The following is a 12,564-nucleotide window of genomic DNA, read 5'->3' as shown; positions in this document are numbered from 1 at the left end:
CAATGCCTTGTATTATATGTATCTAAATAGGTCTGGGGCACGCACGCAGCTCTGTGGCTCTGTCTAACTCCTGCCAGGCAGCATCCTCTGTTCTTCCAATCCCTGACCCTCACCCTCCTACATACAGAGCTCTGCCAATGTACCTTGGCCCAAACTAGCAAGGAATGAAGAGGAAAAAGTATCAGATTGATACAGCCCAATGATTTAAAGTTCCTGTTGGTTTGGCTGATACTGAAGAGTAGGCATGGGCCTAGAGGGCCCAGGACTCTCCATTTCCATAAGCTTTGAGTCACTGAGGAAATAGGAGCCTGGTTGGATGCCTGGAGCTGCCCTGAAGCAACAACCTACATCTGGATTAGAATGACCAAGCTCATACACCCAAAGTAGGGTGGCTCTCAGTCCTGGATTTCATATCCTGACTGTCGGGACAGTCGCTATTTAGAAATCAACTCCTGGCCTGGACAGTGAGACTGGGAAGGGTGACTACAGGCCAGGATGTCTTCAAAATGTGCTCAACTCTTTCCCTAGAGTGCTTCTTGACGAATTTCTGAGCCTGTGGGGTCTGTACAGACCTTGTGTCTCTGTGTAGCTACTCCAGTTAGAGTGATGAAATCTGGTTGGGCGTTCTCAAGCTGAGACTGTACTTTTTAAAATGAGTGACGCTGACCAAGCAGATCATATGCTGCCTTTTTACTGGGCAATTTGTAATATACAAACTTTCAGATAAAGGGGCCTTTGGGGGTTAGCCTATAACCTGCTAGTGAGCTCAGTAAAAGGAAAGGCGTCACATGATCTTGTTCGGTCTGGCTTCGAGGCCTTTCTCTGTTTGGAAAATGTCTAAGCGTTATTTGAAAATCTTACTTCCTTGGCCAAAATGACCTCTCTAATTATGAACAGCGTCACTGGACAGCATCCTTTACATTACCTGGATGGAGTGTGGCAGGTAGCCTGGGGCAGGAGGTACAGGGGAAAAGCTGACAGTGTGTTACCTGGAAACGTGCAAATGTTCTACGTTTTTTGGCAGGATTTCCCTAGAGATAATGACGTTACAGCCCAGGTGCGAGGACGTAGAGACGGCGGAGGGGGTAGCTTTAACTGTCACAGGTGTGGCACAGGTACAGTAACTCCAAACATCATTTCAGGAATGCATGCCTCTAACCTACCTCCTCATTTTTTCCTCTTAGAAGAGTGCTGTAGTCCAGGAACAGAGGTTATCTGCTCTGGAATGAATTCTTGTATGACAACACTGTCTCTGTTGTCGGTTCATACAACGGCATGTCCATGGAGTGAAGGAGGAAGGGATGTGACTTCTCCCACCCTCCACAAAATCATTGCTTCTTTTCCAATGTTCTGTCTCATTCATTCATGCAGCATATGAGGTGTGACATGACCTACTTCTAAAAACCGTAACGTACCACGGTGCACCTTGCGCTCGATCTATCATTTCCCAGAACTGAACCATTTTGTTCTGAAATCACATCAATCCTGTTGCTTTGCATTAATATGAATAGGCATTTGTAGAGCATCACAATTCTACATGATGATTTACAGAGTTTAAAGAAAGACTTAGTCCCTGCATATAACGTGTGTAGTGCTTTTTTAAAAAGAAAAACACAAGTCTCTTATGCTTGAATTGAATTCTGATTGTGCCAGAAGGCTCACTACAATGCATATGAAAGGTCTGTCGCTATTGAATTGTATACTCCTATTTCCATAAGTTTAAAAATCAGCCAGGAAATTGACTTGGGGTTTATTTCTGGCATGCAGGGTCTGCTTCCTGCAGAGTGTTTGCAGAGGGGAGTGTCAAGTGTTGGTACTGAGGTCTGCCGCAGTGCAGGTAGCAAAGTGCCTCTTAAGACAAAAAAATGAAAACAAAAATGGCTGCTTGCAGCTTAGCACAGTCCAGCCAGGCTTTAGCTGGACCTAAACTTCGACAAAGTGGTTTATGCAAAAATGGTTCTCAGAGTGCATTGAACTGCAGGTCGTACGTGTTCCTTGTGTAAACAGTGTGCGTATACAGTCACATCGCGGTGAAAGGAAAAGGCTATGTCCTTTTTCTGTATCATGTGCAGTTAGTCTGAGGAGGTTTACTTCATGTTTTTGGTTCTGGCCAGCAGACATTCATGCTGCTAGCAAGGGACAACATCATCTACGTGTTTCACACCTGTTGGGAATGGGGACTTAATGAGTGAATTTCACTTCCATTTCTTAGACATTTAAGTAGCAAATGGCCTTAAACCCGTGAGAGTCTGTCAGTCTACTGCCTTGTTCTAAAGTGGCGGTGCAGAATGTCGTCTTTACAACCAACACTAGGACACTGGCATTCCCGGACTGTCATGCGCAGCTTCAGTCATCAAAAGAGAACCTATATCCGCACTGATGCTTCAGAGAGACTAGTCATGTGGTTAGAAGACGGGACTGGGGATCAGCAGATCTCTTCCAGGCTTTCTGTAGGACTTTTGGCAAGTCATTTAACCACTGTGTGTGTGTGTGTGTCTCTAAAATTGGAACAGCACTGACCTACCTTTCAGGAGGCAGCAAATTAATTCATTAATGTCTGTAAAACTCTTTGAGAACTTCAGATGGAAGGTGCCAGCACAATGCAAACTGCTGCTGTTGGTGCTTATATTTCAGTCTTAGCAAATCATTCATTTCCACGTGACTGCTGACATGTTCACATCACCACAGAATTTCTTGCGTATTGGACTAAAGTGAGGACCAAATGTAGATAGTTGTGCACTTCACATTGTGGCTTCAAAGACACTTCTGTTTTCATAAACACTGTGTAAGTAGCCAACCCTCACTGTGATCTAATTCTGCAGCATTCTTTCCTAGGAAACCCTGATTGCCAGTGGCTTTACTGTGGCAATAGTATAATGGAGAGCTGACTACGATACCAACTGATTGAGCGTTTGCTATGGTACACACTGCTGAATGTCTCATTTTAAAATCCAATGCAGAGCTCACTTGGTTTATTTTGTATCCTCTCATAGCACTCACTGCTCTTTGCTGCCAAAAACAGGAACCTCGATACAAAATGAGTTGCTATCCTCCAGATCAAGGATTAAATTTAAGAGGTTCTGACTGTTGGGGTATAATTGTAAAGGAATCCTCAGGTCACATGTAGCTCATGTAGGTTTTAAGCATGGGGTGGGGAGACCTACAAAATAAGAGAAATATTTCCATAACTTGAGGAAGTTCCAGTAGAAAGGCTTTTAAAGTAAATCAACTTTTTTCCTTTGTGGTGCATTGTTCCACTGTGGTATTGTACTAGTGCATGAAGATAGAAAATGACAAGAAACTGAAGTGGAACTGACTAGTTTGTTTGCCTTCTCCAAACTAAGGCATGCAGAAAGCAAACAAAGGATCTTACTAGGGAAAAGTTTGATGCTTTGTTTTGATACTCTAAAATGTTTGTAAATAAATAAGGATGCTTCAAAATGAGTGTCACTGGGCAGTGACCCTTTCTCACTTGGTAGCACATCACTTTTGGTGTCAGTGGGGTGCTTTGGGACACATGGGTATTGTGCCTCGGGTGTTGTAGGATTGCTCTGTACCTTTACACTGAACCGTGCAGCTTTGCTCATTTAATGCCAGTTTGACCTAGGGGTGGCAATATTGATCCACTAAAATGGGACTCCTTTTGCAGAGGCACTTTGACTTCATGCCCGCTGAAAATTCCTGTAATTGTTTGAATGGTATTTGGAAAAAAATCACTTGCTGTGGCTGTGCCCTGTGTGACAGACTGGGGGGTATGTGGGGGTTAAATCGTACACTCCCATTTGGTTTTATGAATGGCATTTTGATAGTAAACTTCTTGTCACTTATGTATTGTGAGCTCCATTCAAGACACGTTGGAAAAACCAGTCTGGTCCTGACAAGGGCACTGTGCTTTGCTAGGGAGTGGGACACCTCCTAGAGGGTCCTCCGCTCTGAATGGTGGTTCTGTACAGGAACAGTAGGTTTGCTGCCAGGAGGACTCACTACACAGCAACCTCAACAGGCAGCTGGGACAGCTGCAGTTTCTCCACTTGACCAGTCAAGAGGAAAGACTTTAGTTAAGGAGGGGGTTCTGTGAGGCTCAGAGGCCTTGTGACCGTTGCATTCAAAAGACAAAGCCAAGCTGTCAGGAAGAGGTGCCTGGCCTAAGGATGCTAACACCAAAGCCAGGATGCATAGGAGTGGTGAGATTGCACGGGGGTTGCGTTCAGGAGTTTTTTCATAAATCTGTAACCCTCGTGCTTTTTAAGAATAAACTGTTAGTGGTTAAAGAGATTCTTTGGTTAATCTGGTGTTCCTTGCCTTACTGCCACGTCATCCCTGAAAGCAGAGCTCCCACAGTCAGGTCTAAGCAACTGGGGTCTTGGGGGGGAGGCGGGGGCTGAGGCACTGGTTCCAGGGTCAGGGCAGCTGGACTGCAGGGTCCCTCTACCTAAGAGGGGTGTCAGATATGGTGTCTACATCTGGGGCTGCACCTGAAACCCAGAGCTAAGAGCAGTACCCAGTCACTGTCCAGATCCAGAGGCTTAGCAGCACAAGGGCTTCAGTGGCTCGATTGCACTGAAATGGCTCTTTTATGAAAGGGAAGCTGTTGGAAGACACACAGTGGAAGTTTAATCTTTGATTTGTGCTGTGCATTCTGCTGCTGAGTCTGTAAAATTGTTTGTGGTATTTGAAAGAGTCCTTGTCTGAACCCTAGGCTGAATATGCTAAGACAGCTGACTTGTGCAAGGCTTCTGCATCGTTGTGTGGCCCCATGAATGGCCCTTGCAACCCCCTCTTGTGTAAAACACACAAATTGCTCTCTTGGAAATGCAGGAGACCTCACAGCTGGAATACTGCGTGCCGTTCTGGTCACTCCATCTCAAAAAGGATGTATTAGAATTGGAAAAGGTACAGAGAAGAGCGACAGAAATGATTACGGGGATGGAACAGCTTCTGTATGAGGAGATTAAAGACTTGGACTCTTCAGCTTAGAAACGAGATAACCAAGGGGGGGGATGATAGAGTCAGCACAGTCATTAATGATGTGGAGAAAGTAAGTTTGGAGTTGTTGTTACCCCTTCATGTACCGGAGGAACCAGGGTTCACTCAAGGAAATTAATAGGTGGTGGGTGTAAAACAAACACGAAGAAGTTCTTCTTCACACGGTCACATTCACCCTGTGGGACTTGTCGCCAGGGGATGTCATGGAGGCCAAAAGTATATCTGGGTTCAAAGCCAGAACTGGATCAAGTCATAGAGGACAGGCCCATCAATGGCTGTTAGCCCAGATGATCAGAGACACAACCCAGGCTCTGGGTGCCACTAAACCTCCAGTTGCCAGAAGCTGGGACTGGCCAGCAAAGGATGGATCACTTGATAATTGCCTTGTTGTGTTCATTCCCTCTGAAGCATTTAGCACCAGCCACCGATGGGAGACAGGATACTGGTCTAGATGGACCATTGGCCATATTGGGTTGGACTAGTCTCATATTCTTATGACTCCAAGATCACTTTCTTGAGTGGTATCAGCTAATTTAGACCCCATCAATTTGTACGTGCAGTTGGGATTGTTTTCCAACGCGCATTACTTTTCACTTCTGAACATTGAATTTCATCTGCCGTTTTCTTGCCCAGTCCCCCTCTCCCAGCACTGGGTCTCTCCCCTCTACCTGGGCAGCGTGCTAAAGCGCTGAATATTGCTCCCCTGGGTGGTAGGGTGAGACATCTAGGGAAACGCATCCAAGAACTTCGGCAGCTGCACCCTGGAAGCACTTCATGCAGCACTTTGAAATTGTTTGAGAACTCTGAGTCAGGGCAGTTTCAGAATCTCAGCCAGTGGTAGCCGAGTCCATCCTCTTCACGGTGCTGTGAATGTGGCAGCACTGCCGAGAGACATGGCCCAGCGGGGTTTTGTTTCTCTTCAAGGAATGAGGCCTCCACCACAAGATGGCCCAATTGAAGGAGCCCCAAGCAAGTTGCCAGCAGCTCTAGAGTCACCTCTAAGTAGCATGAGAAGGTGCAGGAGGCATGAGCTGTCTTCCGTGAGTGGCAGCCTGTGATGTGTCCCGGGGTACCCGGGGCTGCCACTTGCCCTTGGCATGAGGAAGCCTTGTCTGTGTGGTTGTGGATCAGCTCCCTGGCTCCACCAGCCAGGCCTCGCTCTCAATGCAGGTTAACAGGAGACATCCACCGTCCCCAGAGCACCCGGAGAGGGAGCGCCCAGCCCCTGATCCAATGAACAGTCAGAGTCTCTACTCCCAAAGGAACAGTACATACCACTTACTAATGTTCACCTGGGATCACCGCTCCCCTTGACACATAGCGCCTAGTGAACACAACACATTTCTTACGGATGGGCAGAGATTCAAACAATAGAAAGTAATTACACTGGAAACAAATGGTTACATATACAACAGAATCCTAACAGGCTTGCTAGTGTGTCAATGTAACTCACAAGGCATTCCCTTGTCTCCTACAGGACAGCTTGCTCCACGTCCTTTTCCCAGCGTTTCAGCCAGAATAGCCGAGATTAACACCACCCCCCACACACACTTCATAAAATCAAAGTCACTGGCAACTTGTCTTCACTGCCTGAAGGATGGCAGAACATGTCTCTGCACCCCCCAGATATACCAGCCCAGACCTTTGATCTTCACCTGAAAAGTATCTCCTCCCCCGCCCACCCCCATTTACCTCTTTCTGTTAATTTCCTTCTGAAATCTCGCAAGCTCTTTATTAAGAGTGTGCTAATAGACCTCAGATGTAAGACACACAATGGTTCTCTGGGAGAGATGGCTCCCCCTCGAGTCTGGAGAAGCCTGTTTCCAGGCACACTGCCTTTGTGTGACCTGCCTTTAACTAGCAGGCCTAGAGAACCTCATTTTTAGAATATTACATAACTCCTCAGTCTTTTTCCTACCTCCATCTCCGTGATTTTTGTGAGCATTTGACACAGGCTTTCAGTAGAGCCCTTACCTGACATTCTTTTAGTGAACCCCAGGGATCCCTATACCGCTGTGTACCCCCATGCCTTTTGCTAGATGGCATCAGGAGATCCCTGAGTCACACAACCCATGGAAGCTTCAGATCCCAGCATGCAGTGTTCACCTTAGTAATCAGTAGTGGGTACTCAGATTAAGATGGACCATTGCATGTTGGGATCTGTATTTTCCATGGGCTGCAGCTCTGTTAACAAAAAGCAGCCACATGTAGATTAATAGAACTCCCCAGCCACAGACTGTTAGCGCCGAGTGGCAGCAGCTGCAGCGTGTGCCCAGGGTCTCCACTGGCTAACGTACTCCGTAGGGTTTGGATTTAAATGAGGTTTATCTTAAAAGAGCATGCCCCATACCAAGAGAACCATCTTTGATGAGCCCAGCAGGTACGTGAATCTTTGATTATCTTGATGGAGAGGCTGTTGGGAGTTGAAAGTTGAGTTGTGTGTTACTGGAGAGAGAACCGTTCCCAGCTTTGCAAGAGAGCTACTGACCTGACCAATGACCTTGTCATGATAATTTGGGCTTCCTGGGTCAGACCCGCTTCTCACAGGGGCCTCTGCGTGTGACTGTACCCTTTGGTGAGATGACTGTCTCGTCTCCCAATAGGGAGCCTGGACTACCATGACAGGCTGAGGTCACATCTGAGCCGCTTGTAGACTTGGCTGGCAAACTTCCTGCCATGGGCAGGGGCAGAGCCCAGCAGGCTCCGTGTTGGATGGCCTGCCCCGGCTGTTGTTTCTCATTAGGAACGTTACATGGGACTTTGATTTCCAAGTGCTCCTGGGACAGGTCTGGGTTGTTCTCGTTCTCTGGCATTCCTGTTTGTGGACAGGCTAGCTCTAGTGAAGGAAAAGCGAGAAGCAGGAAGGTAATTAAATGGGATTGTACGTTGCTCCTTGGGTAAACCCCTCTCGCATGGCAATTGTGGCCTTGGTCAGGTCACCTCTGCAATATTTTTCACCTGTTCAGTTTGATTGGGTATAGTTGGTGTGCGCACTGGACCAGCTTCTGGCATTGGCCAGTGGAGTCACCTGCTATTGCTGACACTGACGTGGAGGTAACTGCCGTGATCCACCCTGTGGAGGTCAACTGTAGTCATGGGTTTGGAGAGGTATGTCTCTGCTCTCCATCACTGCTCACTCTGCAGCAGCCTTTCCTTAGCAGCAGTGACTGCCAGCGCTCATTCAGCTGTGTCTCCTGCAGTCTTGCTGTTGGTGTTAATGAAAACAGCCAGGTTCCTTGGATTGCTTGTAGCTTGGGAGGACCTGACAGTGTGGTGGCAGTGCTGCTTCTGCTGCTGTTGCTGGATGCCTGTCTTCCTCTAGACTGACCTTTATCTCACTGTGTTTTTTCTCCTGACTCCAGGTGAAAATAATGACAGAGAGAGAGCTTCTGGCTGTGGCCTGTGAGCAGTTCTTGGGGAAGAACGTCCAAGACATTAAGAACGTGGTCCTTCAAACGCTGGAGGGGCATCTGCGATCCATCCTAGGTGTGGTGCAACCAGCGCTGCCACTGATGTCACAGTAGCCAGCGCCTTGACTGGCGTTTCCCCTCTGTCTGTACAGTGCTCAGTGGCTGCTGCCCTCTGGGTACTCGAGAAACAAGCTAGTACAACTGCTCCGCGTAGTCGGAGTGTCTGGCATCTTCCTTCTCATGTGAAGGTGTGGAATCGAGATGTAGGCAGGCCTGGCGAAGCCTGGGCAAACAGTTGTGCTGTCACGTCCAAACCTGACCCCGCTTTTCCCAGCCCTTGAACAGCCGGGAGATAAATGGGGCCTGTTTGTTCCTGGGTATCTCCCAAGCTTACCGCCCGCCTGTTGTGCTTTTCCCATTGTCAGTGCAATAGTGCTTTGGTTTTGTTTCCGTTTCCAGGCACCCTGACAGTGGAACAGATCTATCAGGACCGGGATCAGTTTGCCAAGCTGGTGCGGGAGGTGGCAGCTCCAGATGTGGGCCGCATGGGCATCGAGATCCTGAGCTTTACCATCAAGGTACAGCCGGGCAAAGGGAACCCCACAGCTGGACGAGGGGAACCCACTGGGCCAATTGGCAATGCTTGTGAGGCAGTAACCCATGGGTCCTGACTTCTTTGGAAAGATCTCTATGGGATTTACAGTCTGCCTGTGCTCTGCTGGAGTTCCCATAACAGCAGCTACAGGCTGGTATAAAATATGGATCATACACATAGTTCTCTACGTAGGAAGGGCTGAAATTCAGCGCCCCGCCAGAGCCGGCTGTAAACATCGTGTGCTGCCAACTGAACCACTAAGGAGTCACGGGGGGGATTGAACAGAGAGCTGCTCTACCATCCTCCATGTGGTAACCTTCCCCCTTTGGCATCTCTCTAGTTCTCAGGCAGGCTGGCAAGGCAGGTTTGCATATCCTGGAGCAAAGGGGCTGCTGTGTTATCGGGAGCACTAGGTGCTCTGGGAAGGAGGGATGGGCTCCAGGATGGAATGACTTGCAGTGGATGATTTTGAAGTCTCTCCCTCTGTCTAGGATGTGTATGATAAGGTGGAATATCTGAGCTCTCTGGGTAAGACTCAGACAGCCGTTGTTCAGAGAGATGCTGACATTGGTGTGGCAGAGGCTGAGCGAGATGCCGGCATTCGGGTACGTTCAGCAGCACTCCCCCAAAGCGAGTGTTGTCCCTCAGCTGCCTGCCAAGGTTGCTGATGTCCTTATGCTCCTAACTGAGTGTGCGGTATGATTCCTTCCTGCAGGAGTCGGAGTGCAAGAGGGAAATGCTGGACATCAAGTTCATGTCAGACACTAAAACGGCCGATTCCAAACGGGCCTTTGAGATGCAGAAAGCCGCCTTCAGCCAGGAAATTAACATTAAGGTGAGAGAGTCTGCTTCCCCCAGCTGGACTTCTGACCTGGACATCACTAGCAGTGGGTTCTTCCCGGCTGCCCTTCTGCGGAGTCTGTGGTTAGTCGTCTTCTCTCCCTTTTTACACCGATACATGCTGAAGAAGTCGCTTGTCAACCAGATTTGTAGACTCCACATTCCAGGTTAGTTGCAGTACTGGCAAATCCTTTGAGTAAGAAACTGTAGGTTCCCCAGGCCTCTCAACTCTGCAGATGTGTTGGATGCCACGGGCCGTGTGTGCTGCCTCAGAAGCACCTGAACTGGCTGGTTCATTAGGCACACAGTGCAAGAAGAGGTGGGGGGAGTTTCCCAATTAGACAAGTGCTGCCTCAGCATGAGGTTTTCCCAAGTGGGTCCAACTGGAGCATGATGAGGCGCTGGCCCTGATGTATCCAGGTGTTTCAGAGTCAGCCACTAGCTCCTGGAGGGAGGACGAGGGGCTGGGACGTGGAGTGAAGCTGGGCACGTGGGGACAGTCTGCTGCAGAGAAAGTTTGGCAAAGCTGGGCAACCGCTAGCCCAGCACACTTTTGTGTGCTCCTCACAGCACGTCCCTCCCCTCCCGTATTGGGGGGCTCTCGGGGTCTGGTGGAGAGCGGAGTGGAAGAGTTACAAGGGACAGAACAGTGGCTCCTCCAAGCCTGACATGTTGCTACCTCGCTGCAACTCCAGCTCCCAGGATGGGATGGGAGGATTCCCGTCAGAGAGGGAGCATCTGCTTGATTTCCCAAGAGAGCAGTTACCTCTTCTCTGCAGGCTCTTGCGGTCGGGCACCTATCGCCTCTCAGGCCGAGGCCACTCGCTCTTGAGACATTCCCAGGTCATCCTGTCTCCTCTCCGCCAAGGTCCTTCTGTTTCTATTGCTGGTGAAGGCCAGCGGAGTCAGCGTGTTACTGTGTCAGCGGCCAAGCTTTTCTGTTCAGTTGGTGTTAAGGGTGGGCACGAAGAGCCTTTGTAACTGGACAAGCGGGTCAGGACTGGAAATCCCGAAGTGACTTTGTGTTCTCAGTTGCAATGGTGAGGGAAGACCAATGCTGCTGATCTGCTCAGAGCTCCTGCTCCCACTACAGATGCAGACTTCGCAAACTCCTAAAATAGCCCAGGGAGCTGCAGTCCTTCCCCACATTGGGGAAAGCGATGGCAGCAGCTGCTGCCAGGGGAAACTGTCACCTCTAGCGCTTGCTAACTGGGTGAGGGAGGGAGGTTCAGAGCAGGTCTGGAATCAGGTGACATTTGAGAAGAGGGAGCACTGTGCTCCATTAATCCCTGCTGCTGGGGCAGTCGCTTGAGCTCTGGTTTGTCTCAATCAGGATAGCCAGCATCCTTGGAGGCAGATAGCGCAAGGAGGGGTTCGCCTTCCTCATGCCTCTGAGGTCTCAGCTAGGCTTGGGCAGACAGAGCTGTGTCCCTCTCTCTGTCCAGACTGCCGAGGCCCAGCTGGCCTACGAGCTGCAGGGTGCTCGGGAGCAGCAGAAGATCCGCCAGGAGGAGATCGAGATTGAGGTGGTGCAGCGCAGGAAGCAGATTGATGTTGAGGAGAAAGAGATCATCCGGATGGACAAGGAGCTGACGGCCACCATCAAGCGTCCGGCAGAGGCTGAGGCGCACCGCATGCAGCAGATCGCCGAGGGCGAGAAGTGAGTGGCGGAGCGGGTACAGGTGCCCAGACTTGGCCTGGCAGCATGCTAAGAGCCTGAGTTGCACAGCTGAGTTGAGCTGAGCCCTGCATGGGGTCCCAGCATGCTGAGCTTGACGCAGAAGCTCTTGAAGGCCCAACTGCGCGGAAGCCCCACTGTCCACAGCAGCACGTTGCTAAGGAGTGGGGCTTGGGGCTCTTTCCAAGCTGGGGCTGCTTCCTTTCCAGGGTGAAGCAGGTTCTCCTTGCGCAGGCCGAAGCAGAGAAGATCCGCAAGATTGGCGAGGCAGAGGCCTCTGTCATCGAAGCCATCGGGAAAGCAGACGCGGAGAAAATGAAGCTGAAGGCAGAGGCTTACCAGCAGTATGGCGACGCGGCCAAGATGGCTCTGGTGCTGGACGCTCTGCCCCAGGTGAGAGGCTTAAGGCTTCCAGCGGCTTTTTGCCACTCGGTGCTGGTTGCTGAGCCAGTCGCTCTGCAGGAAGGGGCTGTGGGAAAGGGGGATCCAGTGCACATAGCGTACTTAGATTTCCAGAAAGCCTTTGACAAGGTCCCTCACCAAAGGCTCTTACGTAAATTAAGCTGTCAGGGGATAAAAAGGAAGGTTCTTTCGTGGATTGAGAACTGGTTAAAAGACAGGGAACAAAGGGTAGGAATTAATGGTAAATTCTCAGAATGGAGAGGGGTAACTAGTGGTGTTCCCCAGGGGTCAGTCCTAGGACCAATCCTATTCAATTTATTCATAAATGATCTGGAGAAAGGGGTAAATAGTGAGGTGGCAAAGTTTGCAGATGATACTAAACTACTCAAGATAGTTAAGCCCAAAGCAGATTGTGAAGAACTTCAAAAAGATCTCACAAAACTAAATGATTGGGCGACAAAATGGCAAATGAAATTTAATGTGGATAAATGTAAAGTAATGCACATTGGGGTTATTTTTTCCAACTATACAAACAATACGATGGGGGCTAATTTAGCTACAACGAGTCAGGAAAAAGATCTTGGCGTCATTGCGGATAGTTCTCTGAAGATGTCCACACAGTGCGCAGAGGCGGTCAAAAAAGCGAACAGGAT

At 49.4% G+C, this 12,564-nt stretch overlaps 1 protein-coding gene across 6 annotated transcripts in view; it reads left to right on the top strand.

The window, feature by feature from the left end:
* FLOT2 (flotillin 2) overlaps nucleotides 1-12,564 on the top strand; it is a 35,161-nt gene that overhangs the window by 17,764 nt on the left and 4,833 nt on the right. For 3 of the 6 annotated variants that reach the window (XM_030537106.1, XM_030537104.1, XM_030537107.1), the window contains 7 exons: nucleotides 1,025-1,115; nucleotides 8,349-8,472; nucleotides 8,856-8,974; nucleotides 9,483-9,596; nucleotides 9,707-9,826; nucleotides 11,277-11,491; nucleotides 11,719-11,902. In XM_030537106.1, coding sequence (XP_030392966.1) covers nucleotides 1,025-1,115; nucleotides 8,349-8,472; nucleotides 8,856-8,974; nucleotides 9,483-9,596; nucleotides 9,707-9,826; nucleotides 11,277-11,491; nucleotides 11,719-11,902 — 967 coding nt within the window. The remainder of the gene's footprint in view (nucleotides 1-1,024; nucleotides 1,116-8,348; nucleotides 8,473-8,855; nucleotides 8,975-9,482; nucleotides 9,597-9,706; nucleotides 9,827-11,276; nucleotides 11,492-11,718; nucleotides 11,903-12,564) is intronic. The other 3 variants (XM_030537105.1, XM_030537108.1, XM_030537109.1) reach the window with 1 other exon arrangement.

Source organism: Gopherus evgoodei, chromosome 17 (assembly GCF_007399415.2).
Source record: "Gopherus evgoodei ecotype Sinaloan lineage chromosome 17, rGopEvg1_v1.p, whole genome shotgun sequence".
NCBI classification, from domain to species: Eukaryota; Metazoa; Chordata; order Testudines; family Testudinidae; genus Gopherus; species Gopherus evgoodei.
The sequence above is the reverse complement of the archived record's forward strand: the minus strand, read 5'-3'. Positions and strand labels throughout refer to the sequence as shown.